Here is a 15,654-nt window from a genome sequence, read left to right on the forward strand (position 1 = left end):
GATATTCTTTAACTGTAACCAGACACTAACAAAAGTACCGTTGTTCCATTGAATTTCACACATATATGTTCCTTTTCCCCCTTTGTAAATGTTATGAACTAAAACGGTAATTTTACCCGTTAGCTTAACGTTGAAAAAGTTCAGGAACTATTCTACTTGTATAAAAGTGTATTTCTCTTTTTGAAAAAGTAAAATGTTTTTTTTTTATATTTGAACTGCCCAATTTAATCTCAAGTTATTAACAATTTAAGAACTTCAATCAAGTACAGAAATTAATAATTCCACCGCTTGAGAGGGACAACATATTATTTGGTTGGGAAGATCATCGGAAAATGTAATTTAAATTTAAATTGTTTAATGGAAGAAATGGAAGCACATCAACATTAAGAATTTTTAAAGCTTATAAAATGATGATTAATGAATAATTTATCCACACACCTATGTGTTTTACGGCTACACTTCTGTTTTTCAATAAAATTCACCTTGTAATATGCCACCTATATAGCATATTTAAAAAAATTCAATTAAAAATCCAAATATTTTTTTTTGAAATTAATTTTATTTTTATTCTAGAAATTATGATTAATAACAATTTAAATATATTTTTTCAACTCTACATAGTGTCTTTTAAAATAAAAATCGTAAGAATGTTAGATTCTAAAATAGATATTCGAATTGAATGATTTACTCTAAAGTTAATTATTTGTATTTAAGATATTATTTATTTTATAACTCATTATTCTTTTATAATTTATTTCTAAAAAATATTTAAAAAATTGAAAGAAAAACATGTATTATTAAATTGTTTTATAAAATTAAGTTTACTTTTACTATGATGTTTAGAGTAAAAAATTAATATTAATTTAAATATATTTTTCTCTTCCAGTTATTTGAAATGTGAATGAAAGTTTTGAAAAAGTTTCAAATTCTAAAATAGATAAATCCTTAAATAAGATGATTGACTTTATGATTGATTACTATGAGATATTGTTTCTTTAAGAACTCAAAATTCTTCATAATTTTGTTTTTAAAAGAAATAAAATTAACAAAAATGTATTTTATTACTCAGTTGAGATCGAAAAAGTTATAACATTTAGTTAAAAGCATAATACTTATTATATTTTATTACAGTGTTTGTAGGTACAGGGTGAAGAAAAGATGATTTGTTTAATAAGATGTCATTGATAAATGGACATATTTTAATATATTGTTTAAAAACCTAGAAGTTTGAAGCATGCTTTGACTTGCATGAGTTTTTGAGACCGAACCTATGTTTAAAAACACGTTCAACAAATAACAGAAGAATAATACATTAGAAAAGAGACGAAGACATGAACGCAACATGTGAAAAATATTATGATAAGACCAAGATCTAGGTTGCTGGTTAGATGATGATGTGTTGGAATGTGTGCAATGAACAGTGATGGCTCAGCGATACGCACCGTTTTCGGTGACCGACATTCGCATACAAGGTTCCTTCGTAGACACCAATTAGGTTAAAATGCTTTGTCCTATAACGTAACATCGCATATCTCATTTTGCTACTTTCGCTATTCGATTTTTACTTCTTCGCATTTTCCATCACTTGCCCAAAAAGTTTGAACATGAAAAATAAATAATAATACTAATGAATAATGAATAATGGAAAATGCGTCTTAAAAGACAAGCTTGTTTGTTTTTTTTTCTCCATCTTTTCTTTATTCTTTATGGCAATTTCCTTTTTTAAATCTTTCTCCCCAAACTTTAAGGCATTAAAATGTGTTTTTCTCTGTCATTTGTCAAACTAAAGTGTGATATCTATTCATTCACATTAGGGTTTAATTGTAGTGGATATTTGGAACTAATACCGACACTTTTTCTTTTGTAGAAGGAAAAGAAAAAAAGTAAAGGTATATCAAAGTTTCACATGCTGATATGTGGGACTTGTTTAGGATGATTAGATTGAGATACTGTTTTTCTTATTGTAATTTTATATTATTTCATAAAGTTGACATGTTTTCTAAATTTGAGAATTTTAAAATATGCGATGATAATTTTTTATATATATTTTTAAATGAAATTATATAAATCTGTAAGGTGTTAAATATTTACTTAAATGTTTTTATTATCTTAATTTTTGTTTGCTATTGAGGGTTGTAGAATGTATTAATTGTTTATCGATCCCTCTTATGTTTAGTTGGTCGACTTAAATATTTCTTTTAAAATCACCTTGATGTATAATTTTTATATAAATATTTATTAATGTTAAGATGATAAAATTAATTAAACCACACTCAATCTCTTTAAGATAATATAATAAGATGACATTATGATGTCTATTTATATGAGTAAATCAGTCTTATTATATAAAATTTTTCTTTTGATATATACATTTTTGTTTTCAGTTTTACACTTTAAATATTTTTTTTCAAATCAAAATAATTATTTTATGAGTTTTATCTTTTAAGTATTTTTTCTTTAAATTTAACCCTTTTTTATTTGATAATTTAACTATTCGTTTAAAATAAAATAAGTATTTATAATAAAAACGTCATCTAAAAAAACTAAAATTACGTATAATATTAATAATTTTATTATTTTTTGATATCATAAAAAATAATATATACGCTTATATGCTTTTTGAGTAATAAGAATAGTAATAATATACTAAAAAAAGAAAAAGAAAAATAGAAAGTTAAGCAACTAGACCATTAAATAACTATATTTATGCTTACATGAGAGGGAAATTTTGAAATTTATAATGTAATGTTTAGAGAAAGTTATAACTATGTAATTAAGTTCTAATGATAATTGTGAAGATTAGTTCATTGAAATATCGATTAAAATCGATAGGATATAACAAACTCGATTGTTCAAGTGCAAATGATGGTATAAGACAATCTATCTTGACCAAATTGTTTGTATTTTTGATACGTATGTTTTCTGGACAACAAAGAATACTAGACAGGTTTAACTTATATTAATTATAACTTCAGTGTATTAGAATAGTATGTCTAATTTAATGATTTAGGTTAGTATAATGATAGTTAAATGCTATTCACGTATTATAAAAAAAAATTATATTAGAACAAAATTATTTTTCATTCTTATCATATGCTGAATTTTGTTAATTGAAATCGTCTTTAATCAAATATACTTGAAAAAAAAATCATAATACATAAAAATGAGATGTCATGGTGACAAAGTTGAAGAGAAAAATATATAGATTATGAGTTGAAATCCTCTATTTAAAAGTTAATTAGCTTATTAACAACTAATATCATTGTGGAATATAATTAATATTTATTAATTTTTTATTTATGAAAACAGTATTATAATATATAGAGTACATCAAATCAAATTCCAAACACCTATCGTTGCAAGTAAAGATGCACAAATGATATCAACGAGTGTGACGAGTAGAAAATGTTTTTATTTAAGAGAAATAAACGGAATTTTGAGTGAAATAAAAAAGAAATTAATAAGTTGTAAACTAATAAGTAAACTATAATGGATATAAACGAAGAGCTAGAAGAATATACCGTGTACTGAAAAAAAAAACATATTTTATTCAAACTAGTTATAAATTATTAGTGATTCCAAAGATACTTATCTGTGTATTGCAGTTTTTGTAACATTCAATTAAATAGTATAAATCATTAATAAGGAATATCATAAAATCAATAAAACTATAACAATTACTAAATAGGTATATAAGAAAGATATATAAAATGTTCGTATAATTATTCCAAAATACAACAAAAACTTACGACTAATAACAATACAACAAGATAATCTAATATTTTAAAACGAATTTATTCATACAATTATAAACATCATAAGTATCAATTTTCCAAATCAAACCAAATATCAACATACAAATTATTTATTAGACTCGATCAATCTCGATATATTTATTGATATCAGACTATGACAAGTTTTTGCATTTGTAGTGGTGAAACAACTGACCCACCTCAAATTATCACACAAGACTAATCCGTCTACCACTTATGGACAAAGAATACCAAACCATAGACTAGAACCTCAACCTCTTGCTACTCCTCACCACATAATCTCATTCTCTATCTGAGATAAAACGATTATTGGAGCGTCAAGATAACTTCCAAAGCTGAGTCCCTAACCACCTACCTGGAATTACTATCAAGAATTTCTCCTAGAAACTCTTTTCAAACCACACTTGGAAACATACATAACTTCATGCATAAAACCTCATAAAAATTCCTTTGATACTACTATACAATCCTTACATTATCATTACATTACCATCCATACGAAATAGAAAAGAATAAAATAAAAGAAATCAACCCACACAACGCCCTAACAAAAGTTAAATTTTAAGTTTTCGTTTTAGAGATAATTGATTATCACACCCGATAATCAATTATTCTAGAGAAAATTCATGCAAAGTTGATCTTCGAACTGCAATAATTGATTATCATATGTGATAATTGATTATTCTTGTCAATTTTTTATAACAACCTGATTTTTCTGGTTTTGATGCAGCTTGGACCTATCCAAATGACCAATTTGGGATCTTTAACACTAAGATTAATACGAAAACATGTTTATAGATAAAAATAGAGTATCACATTGCTCATTTAGTTAGCAACTAGACGCACCAAACCAATTCAACAACTCAAAAGTACCTAAAATCAATTCTACACATTCTAAACCAGAAATTTGCAAACTAAAAGTTTGAACAATTAACAATGGAGCCAATAACATATCTCAAATCCTCATTTTCATCACAAACCCTATACTTTAGATTTTCTTTAGTTAGAACTTCTAAAATGAACCAAAAACATGACAAAACTCAACATATCAATCTAATTACCAATTCCACCATAGATTTTTACTTAACTCAACATCTAAACAAGTTTAATGTAATCAATAGACCTTAAGCCTCAGTTTTTCCTATTCAATCATTATTTCAAAATTTTATTCAGAAAAACCTTTATTTTTACCCAAAAACGACCTTAAATTCTATCTATTCTCTAACTGCAAAACAAAGTCATTTATTCCACTGAATAATACTCCAAAACAACATCCTCACATAATCCAAACAAATACAATCAACTACAAATATGTCATACCAACATACATCAAAACAACCAAAGATCAACAAGTATTTTGCACAATTACAACATGTTCATCAATAGATCATTCAATAACCAAAACTAATACATATCATAAATGAATCATCAAATTAAACATAAATTTCATTACACATCAATAATGAATACGAACTCAAAATTTCTACACCAAATTTAAAACAAAGTTAGCTTCCCTTACGTGTTTAGAAAGTTACTACAACTTTAAGAAACACACTACCCCTATCTCAACTCAAAGAACTCTGAAAATACTTACAAACCATAGAATCATGATCAGAAGAGGTCCTTAGGACCACTGATCGACACATAACAAGGAAGAATGATCAGACGACACATGCGACATCATATCTAAATGTGTCTTAAACAAAAAATTAAAGAAAAAGGAGTATAATGTAACTTACTCTATAGAGAAAATTGATCAAATGATGTTATAGACCTCAATGTAGTGATCGTATAAATACATCCAAATCTTCAAATAAACATACGAAGAGTAAGAAATCTTAAAGAAAAAAAAGAAAAAACTCATTACAAATATAAAATAAAGAAATAAATAATTACATTTAATACATATTAATTACTTAAACATATTAATTAGTTAAACTATCTAATCTTTACTTTCATTAATAAATATATACATAAAATCAAAGTAAATATCCTTTTTTTAATAAGTTGACTCCAGTTAGATATAAAAAAAATAAATAGCATTAATGTACTATTTAAACATAACGTAAAACACTAAAATCTTTTTGATATTATTTTAACGTTACGTTATATTATTAAACTTTAAATTAATACTTTTTCAGCAGTTAAATCATATATGTTTTAAAAGCACTAAATTAACAGCATACTTCTCCTTTTTCGGAAACTAAATTACATTCTAATCCATCAACTTCTGAAATTTAAAAGGACATGTAAATATTTTTTACTATCATATTAACACGGAATATTATAGTTAAAAATATATAATCTATTATTTTTAATTAAATTTCACCAATTTGTTATTACTTTTTATTGTCTTTTAAATTAGTGACAATGTGAAAGTGTTTTCATTTTAACATTTCTATACAAAAAAGAATTTTCTATATCAATTATTTCTTTAGTTTTAAACATTTTAAAAAAAATTAATCATTTACTTTTTTTTTACAATATATCTATATATTAAAAGGGAGTAATTAGTGGTTGTATCGTAAAGATAAAATAATCCTAAAATAAAATTTTCTTTTATATATATATATATATATATATATATATATATATATATATATATATATATATATATATATATATCCCGACACTTTAATGATCATCCATTCCCAAGTAGAGAGGGGCGGGTCATGTGGTGAGAGTAATAGGAAATTTTTGTCTATAGACTTTGATCATGGCCCTAGGCAATTGAAATGGACTAAGCTTGTATGATAGTTTGGTTTCAGCCAACAATATTACTATTACAAGTGCATAGACCTCCAATTGTTCGACATTCATACTGAATTCGAATGAGTCTTGTACAAGTTATGACATGTATAAGATGTTTGGATTGCTAGTTAAGATTTGAGTTGTTAATATAATATATATGAATTGTTTTGTTTATCTAGCTTATCCTTTTTGTTTATGCTTTGTTGTATGTTTTTGTACTATTTTTTTGTTCTGATAATCTGATGGGTATGGGTAGAGCGTGATGAGATATCCGTGGAACAGAAACTAGAGGATGGACAAGCAGATACTTAATTATTTAGTTGTGTTGATGCATATAGTTTTGGTTCAGATGTTGGATTGTATATAAAATTTATATTATGATTATCGTGATGATTGTATTAACTTTATATTATTTATTTGTCGACTACTTTTGCTTTATTGTTATGACTATACTATATTATTTATACTATATTTAGGATGTTATAATATATATCACATTTGTTTAATAAATAAACATAAAAGTGTGTCCTTTTAGAAACTAAAAACATGAAATTTCTTATTTATAGTAATAAAAATAATATATTCAAACCAATGTTTTTATTTATAAAATCAATATAACTTTTGTATTGTATAATATTTATACCAAAGATTATTTATTATTGATGGAGTGAATGGTCTGAGTATTACAAAATTACCATTAATATTAAATAATTTAAAGTAAAGTGTGACTCTTAATAATTGAAATGCAATTAATCGAAAAACTATTTTAAAAATTATAACTATAAACTTGAAATAAAAATAAATAAATGATTAGATTTAATACATATTAATTACTAAAACAACTAAATTTTTACTTTAATTTCGATCCCATAGCCAAAAAAAACTTTAAAATAATTAATAAAGTCCACTTATATATATAAGAAAAATAAATAGCATTAATGTACTATTTAAACATAATATAAAACATTAAAATGTTTTTGACATTAGTTTAACGTTACGTTATATTATTAAACTTTAAATTAATACTTTTTCAGCAGTTAAATCATATATGTTTTAAAAGCATTAAATTAACACCATACTTCTCCTTTTTCGGAAACTAAATTACAATTCTAATCATCAACTTCTTAAATTTAAAACAAGGACATGTAAATATTTTTCAACTATCATATTAACACGGATTATTATAGTTAAAAATATATAATCTATTATTTTTAGTTAAATTTCACCAATTTGTTATTACTTTTTATTGTCTTTTAAATTAGTGACAATGTGATCGTGTTTTCATTTTAACATTTCTATACAAAAAATAATTTTCTATATCAATTACTTCATTCGTTTTAAACATTTTAAAAATTTTTAATCATTTACTTTTTTAACAATATATCTACATATTATTAGAAGGGAGTAATTAGTGGTTGTATCGTAAAGATAGAATAATCCTGAAATAAAATTTTCTTTTTCCAATATATATATATATATATATATATTATATTTACTCTTACTTACATTGCGAATGATTAGAAAAGTATACAAATTTATACAATAAATTTGACAAAAATAATTGCAAATTTAGAGGCTAGTCGACATAAAGTTAGTTTTAATAAAAAACTAATCTAAAATTTCAATATATTTTCTTAAAATGTATTCAATATATTCTTCAAGAACTGTAGTTTTGCAAGCATTAATGTAAAAAAGAAAGTAATAAAATATTTGATATTATGGGGTTAAAATATAAAAGACGGGGAAGAAGAACATTGAAACCAACAAGGGAGTGGAAATAGCAAAACAGATGCAAAAGGCAGAATATTAGCTGGATCCACCACCACCTAAATTTCACCATGTACTTTTCAAGTATGGATCCTCTACTACAGATCTTCTCTGCATCTTTCTCCAACTCATTTATACGCCATCCGATTAATCTAACGTTCACATAAAGATGACAAGACGTGTATCTTCTTACTCTCGTTGCATCACTTTCACCTGCCACAAATTGGTAATAAAAACCATAAAGTTAATGTTCTCAAAATTTGCTAAGATGGCAAATTTTTCTTAGATGTTGGAGTATGAATGTTGTGGGTAGGCAGAATATGCTTAAATGAAAAAAAAATGCATGGCATAATTTAATACAAATTTAATCAAGGACGTTAAATTAATCCAACGGCCATGAAATGGGGGCGAGACAAATGGGTGTGTGTTGTAGAGGATCATAACCCCTGATTTCTCCCTTTTGTCATCTGATTCAGCCTTTTGTTTTCATGACACTCACTCTCTCTAGCAAATCCTCTTCTCTCTCCCTTCTCACCACTCTCTCTCTTTCTCTCTCACATCTGACAAGAGAGAGAAACAGTCACAGAAACAGGGCACATGAGAGAGATCAAGGAGCACAGCACAATGTGCAGCAGGAGTAGTAGCAGCTTCTTCTTCAGCCTCTTCCTCCTCATTGGACCAATCTTTTCCCTTTCTTCTTCAACTTCCGTCAACAGAAGAATCCTCCACCAACCCTTTCTGCCTGAAGGGGGTTCCCCACCTCCCTCTGTTCCCCCAAGCCCTCCTCCACAGCCATCTCCTTCACCTTCACCTCCAAACCCAAAGTACCCATTTTCCACCACACCCACCACCAATGCTTCCACACCCTTCTTCCCCACATACCCTTCTCCCCCACCTCCTCCCTCTCCTTCAGCCTTTGCTTCTTTCCCTGCTAACATATCCTCCCTCATCCTTCCCCAATCCTCAAAGTCCAAATCTTCCTCAAAAAAACTCGTCGCCGTCGCCATCTCCGCCGTCGCATGCGCCCTCGCAGTTGTCGCCCTCTCAGCCTTCGTCTACTGTCGCCGCCGACGTCAAAGCTACTCCGCTGACGAGAAAACACTCAGATCCGACAGCAGCATCCGCCTCTTCCCCCGTGAAGCTTCTGTTGCCACTGGCGGGGGCCGCAAACCGAGAAACACCTCCTCTACCAGCTCGGAGTTTCTCTACCTTGGCACCATTGTTAACTCCCGTGGCGGCGGTGTCGATGAGCTCTCTGAGCCGCACGTTGCTGCGTTGAACCCCCGTAAAATGGACTCGCCGGAGCTTCAGCCGCTGCCACCGCTGGCGAGACAGGCTTCCAGGCTTAGAGAGGAAACGGCGGCGACGGTGGAGGATGATGAAGAGGAGTTCTACTCGCCGAGAGGGTCGTTGAATGGAAGAGAAGGCTCCACCGGAACCGGATCGGGTTCTCGGCGAGTTTTCTCTGCCATTGCCGGAGAAAATTTAGTTGGTCGTAGCAGCAGTGAGTCTACCAGTTCATCTTACTCTTCTTCCTCTTCTGCTTCCCCGGATCGCTCTCATTCCATTAGTCTCTCTCCTCCTGTGAGCATAAGTCCCAGAAGATCACAACCCAAGTCGCCTGAAAATACCGTAGTACACCATTCTCCACCGCCACCACCAGCGGCGATTAGAAGATCGCCGTCCTTGTCCACACTGTCGTCGCCTTCGCCGGGTTTCGGGCAGCACATGCCGTCGTCGTCTTCAATGTCGTCGACGCCGGAGCGAAGGGAGTGTCAGTCGCCATCGCTGTCTCCGCTTTCTCTGTCGCCGAGGAAAAACCTAAACCCAAACCCAGGTGGTGAATCATCCCCAGGACTTGTTTTACTTGAAAAGACGCAATCTTTTGGCTCGTCTAAGTCCAAAAGCGACATTGGGTCGCCGAGATTGTCCAATGCTTCTTCCATTGGGAAGTCCTCGGCGTTTTCTTTGCCGTCGCCGGATAAAGGGATGAACTTGCATCACGGGTTGGATCAGTCTCCGACCATATCCGATGTTTCAGATCGGTTTAGACACTCTCCTCTGTCATCATTACATTTGTCACCGACATTACTTTCATCGCCGGAGAGGGAGTTGAGCCCTCCGTCTCAGCCACATCCACAGCCACAGCCAGAGCCACAGCCTCAGCCTCAGCCTCAGCCTCAGCATCAGCCTCTGCCTCAACCTCAACCTCAATCTCAACCTCAACCTCAACTGCCACCTTCACGCAAACACTGGGAGATTCCTGACTTATTGACACCAATCGGCGAAACACCGATGTTTTCAGCTCCTCAGAGGAAACAATGGGAAATTCCGGTTCTTTCGGTACCAATTGCTCCATCGAGTAGTAGTGTTTTAGCCCCTGCTCCACCACCGCCGCCGCCACCACCTCCGCCAGTTCCGCGGCAACGTAAGCAGTGGGAGATGCCAGTGCCTTCTCCCGTGACGCCAGTGGGTCAACAGGTTTCGAAGCCGCCTGCACTGACGCCTCCTTCCAGGCCTTTTGTGTTGCAAACCCCAAATACAATGGTTTCTCCGGTGGAGTTGCCACCTGTTAGTTCCCAGAATTTCGAGGAGAGCTCTGAGGAGTCATCTAAACCTAAGTTGAAGCCTTTGCATTGGGACAAAGTGAGGGCAAGCTCTGATCGTGAGATGGTGTGGGATCAGTTGAGGTCCAGCTCTTTTAAGTAAGATCTTCAACCGTCACTAACAATGTTATGTTATTGATTGTTATTGCTTTTTCCCTCTTTGTTTTCTGTCGTGCTTAGGGAATTGCTCGTTTAGCAGTTGATTTGTCATCGATGTTCATGGATTGAAGTGCTTTGGATTTGTTTTGACTGTGTAGGTTGAACGAGGAGATGATCGAAACTTTGTTTGTAGTAAATACGCCAAACCCAAAACCTAAGGACACAACTCCTCGCTCGGTTCTTGCCCCGCAAAATCAAGAGGATAGGGTGCTGGATCCTAAAAAGTCCCAGAACATTGCTATCTTGTTAAGAGCACTTAATGTGACTATAGAAGAAGTGTGTGAATCACTGTTAGAAGGTATTTTTCCTTTGGTTATGGGGTTTATGTCAACGTTTAATTTTTCTAGTTTTGTTGTAATTATTGATTGATTGTACCTCGCATAGAAAAACTTCTGTTTGAAGTGTTGTCCATTGTGGTAATATTGACACTTGTGTAAATTCTTGCTGATCTTGGCCTCTTGATGATAATCATATGGAATAAATTCTTTACCCACTCTGGACATTAAATTTTAGTTCCATGTGCAGTTGATGCTTCGGTATTTTACACAGTTGCTGGATAAAGTAGGAAGTTTTTAAAGAAAAAGAAACAGAGATATGTGGACACTAATTTAGGCAACACCTTTTTCTTTGGTATAGTAGTAGAAGTTTTGTGTGGGTCTTCATTGGGTAAGATGTGTTTGTTGCCTAAGGAAAGAAAAATATTGTACAAATGAATAGTTGTGCTTATTATTATTCCTTGAATGAAACTATGTGCTGTGCTGGATTGGTCTGCTATGATATTGCTTAAGTTCTTAAGAATCTATTTGGTTACGCTATTAATGGTCCTCCAGAATCTAATTACTCAAACAGTATACTTGTGCATTATAAATCTATGCTTTTGGTAAGTCTATTGATTTGGTATGTGGTTATCACTGTTTACCAAGTGAAGGAGGTTTCTAGGGTTTGTGTTCTCTGTCCATGTTCTTTATTTGGGAAAAACAGTTAATTATTAGTTGTCAGAGCCCTTGTTCATATGAATGTGATTTCAATGACTACAATTCATGTTACCTTGACAGGTATCACTGATACACTTGGAACCGAACTGCTTGAAAGCCTGTTGAAAATGGCACCAAGCAAGGAGGAAGAACGGAAACTGAAGGAACATAAAGACGATTCTCCAACCAAGCTTGGTCCTGCTGAGAAATTTTTGAAGGCAGTGCTTGATGTACCTTTTGCATTTAAAAGGGTGGAAGCAATGCTTTACATAGTCAATTTTGAGTCCGAAGTGGAGTATCTTAGGAAATCCTTTCAAACTTTGGAGGTATCATCGATATTTCTTCATTTCCTTCTGCATTCTTTATCTGTCTATATCTTCCCTACATACACTAACGGTCTCCAAACATGGTTCTTTCTCCAGAGGTTTCTCTTAGTACATGTCACGAGTTCTAGTTTCTTTCCATTTGCAGGCTGCCTGTGAAGAACTTCGAAACAGTAGAATGTTCTTGAAGCTTCTGGAGGCCGTGCTCAAAACCGGCAACCGGATGAACGTGGGGACGAACCGAGGCGATGCACACGCATTCAAACTCGATACACTTCTCAAGCTCGTTGATGTCAAAGGCGCAGATGGCAAAACCACTCTACTTCACTTTGTGGTACAAGAAATCATCAGAACCGAAGGCGCTCGTCTCTCAGGCGCCAACCAAACAGCGGGCGCGAATTCGAACGACGATGCCAAGTGTAGAAGGCTTGGCCTGCAAGTAGTGTCTAGTCTGAGTGCCGACCTGGCGAATGTGAAGAAGGCAGCTGCAATGGACTCTGAAGTCCTAAGCAGCGAGGTGTCGAAACTCTCGAAAGGAATGGCACACATTGCAGAGGTTTTGAAGTTGAACGAAGCAGCAGGATCAGATGAAAGCAAGCATAAGTTCAGAGAGTCAATGAACAGGTTCACAAGAATGGCTGAGGAGGAGATACTAAAAGTGCAAGCACAAGAAAGTGTGGCTTTATCCCTTGTGAAGGAGATCACGGAGTATTTCCATGGGAACTTGTCAAAGGAAGAAGCTCATCCGTTTAGAATCTTCATGGTGGTGAGAGACTTCTTAACAGTTCTTGATAGGGTGTGCAAAGAAGTTGGGATGATAAACGAGAGAACGATGGTTAGTTCTGCGCATAGATTCCCTGTCCCTGTGAATCCTATGCTTCCACAACCTCTTCCTGGTCTTGTCGGAAAGAGACAGTACAATTCCTCAGACGATGATAGTCCATCTCCTTAGCCGTTCATCACTCATCACAGTGTCACATCTTCGGCTGCATCTTCACTTAGGAAAAACCTGGAACCAGGTGATTTTGATGGGTCTGGGGGGTGCATGTATGGTCTGGCCCATTTTTTTTTTTCTTGTTAAATTGTAAAAATCCCTGTAAAAGATTTGAGTTATATATATATATTATAGATTATATAGAGTAGAAGATTTTCTTTGGGGAAAATAAGCTTTTGCCTTGTATGAATGAATAGGATATGTATTTTAAGTTTGTTATGTACAAAGCTATTCAATTGGAGATGGCAACTGCTTGCAAATCCTCTTACAGAAAACACTATATTTGTGGAACCAAACTATAAATTATAAAATAGACTCATTAAATAATAAATAAGATTTGTTAAAAAATGTGATTTTTTTGATTAATTTTAGTCAAGAATAGAGTTTATTTATAATATATGTTGTCTTTAGACCCATGGTTCTATTGCTAAATGGTATATTGTTGAGCTTGGGGCTTTACATAATTTTGTAATAATTAGTAAATTTTAAGTGATAATAAAAGGGTGAACTAAAAGATGTGTCATGAGCTTTTTTTATATTGTTTAACCACTTTATAATTCATTAACGCTAGACGTCTTATCGAAGGCTAATTTCAGAGGTTGCGTGACTTATGCTGATTATGAATTGTCACTTTTGCAGAGGACAATAAGTCACATTAACGATGTTTATTGCATAAAATTATTATTGTTAACGACAATTGAATAAGTTCAGAATCAATCTCTTTTAGGTGATGCATATCTACCATGTGCATATTTTCCTACAAAAAATATTTGTAATTTTTTTTTTTTAATTTTGAAATAGAAACTTACAACAAAGATTGTCACCCGAAATCTAATTTATTTACTTATTTAACTTTATTGATTGAACTTTCAAGATCACCAAGGTCATTTTTAAAAATTTCAGCCGGATAAAATATTCTGAAAATCTTCCATATTTGTGTAAGATTCAAAGGTAGAAATCTTTGGAAAAATTTACCGATTTTTAAGTAGATTTTCGTGTGTTTATATATATATATATATATATATATGGGGTTTGCTAACGCGCTGTTTTTCAGTTGGTACATTTTAGCAATGTGTACCGGGTTTTAGTAGACAAAAATATTCCAATATATCATCGATTCTAAGTTTTAAGCTTAAGGGTATTTTAATAATTTTCATTCTCAAAACTTAAAAAAAAAAAAAAGAAACCCCCAAGCCCTTGTTCACCTCTCTCATTCCTCTCAATCATTTCTCTTTCATCTCTCTCACTCTAACCTTTTCTCTGTCATCCCTATTGTAGTCCCAATTGAAAAAATCAGAAACACCCTCCTGTCTCTGTCATCCCTACTGGAGTCTCAATTGAAAAAATCAGAAACACCCTACTGTAGCCCCAATTGAAAAAATCAGAAACACTTGCCGTTAAACAATCTTACAAAAAAATGATTTTATAATGAGTTTTGATCTTATAATTTTTGTCTCATCTAATTTTATCCAATTTTCACAAGCATGAAGGAATTGGTAATTGACCTAGAAAAAATCAGAAATACTTGTTAAACAATTTCTTACAAAAAAATGATTTTATAATGAGTTTTTATTTTATAATTTTTGTCTTATCTAATTTTATCTAGAATTGGTAATTGGCCTGGAAAAAATCAGAAACGCTCGTTGTTAAACAATTTCTTACAAAAAATGACTTTATAATGAGTTTTCATTTTATAATTTTTGTCGTATATAATTTTATCTAATTTTCACAAGCATAATTGACATCCGAAAGAATTGGTAATTGGCCTGGAGGGTTTTTTTTAGAGATGATGATTCAACATATGCAGATGATGAAATTAGAGAAATTAGTGAAGATGGTGAAATTGAAGAGATCTTGAATGAACCTTTGCCTGAAGGTGAATATGTCAATGACTCAACTCTTTACAAAAGCAAATTGTTTAAAGGCAAGTGTTTATGATATTTTCAATTGGGACTACAGTAGGGATGACAGAGAAAAGGTTGGAGTGAGAGAGATGAAAGAGAAAGGATTGAGAGGAATGAGAGAGGTGAGCAAGGGTTTGGGGGTTTCTTTTTTTTTTTTTAAGTTTTGAGAATGAAAATTATTAAAATACCCTTAACCTTAAAACTTAGAATCCATGATATATAAGGGTATTTTTGTCTACTAAAATCCGGTACACATTGCTAAAATGTACCAACTGAAAAATAGGCGTACGCGCGTTAGCAAACCCCTATATATATATATATATATATATATATATATATATATATATATATATATATATATATATATATAGGGGTTTGTTAACGCGCGTACGCCTGTTTGTAC

At 32.0% G+C, this 15,654-nt stretch overlaps 1 protein-coding gene across 1 annotated transcript; it reads left to right on the plus strand.

Annotated features, from left to right (window-relative positions):
- The first annotated feature begins 8,761 nt into the window (after nt 1–8,761).
- On the plus strand, nt 8,762–13,588 carry LOC124840189 (formin-like protein 1). Its single transcript, XM_047316204.2, has 4 exons — nt 8,762–10,996; nt 11,155–11,354; nt 12,112–12,356; nt 12,502–13,588. Exons 1-4 carry the CDS (start codon nt 8,889–8,891, stop codon nt 13,303–13,305), a joined length of 3,357 nt encoding a protein of 1,118 aa, XP_047172160.1. The 5' UTR covers nt 8,762–8,888; the 3' UTR covers nt 13,306–13,588.
- The last annotated feature ends 2,066 nt before the right edge of the window (nt 13,589–15,654 follow it).

The sequence above is a fragment of the Vigna umbellata genome, chromosome 11 (genome assembly GCF_029865625.1).
Source record: "Vigna umbellata cultivar VRB3 chromosome 11, Vumbellata_1.0, whole genome shotgun sequence".
NCBI classification, from domain to species: Eukaryota; Viridiplantae; Streptophyta; class Magnoliopsida; order Fabales; family Fabaceae; genus Vigna; species Vigna umbellata.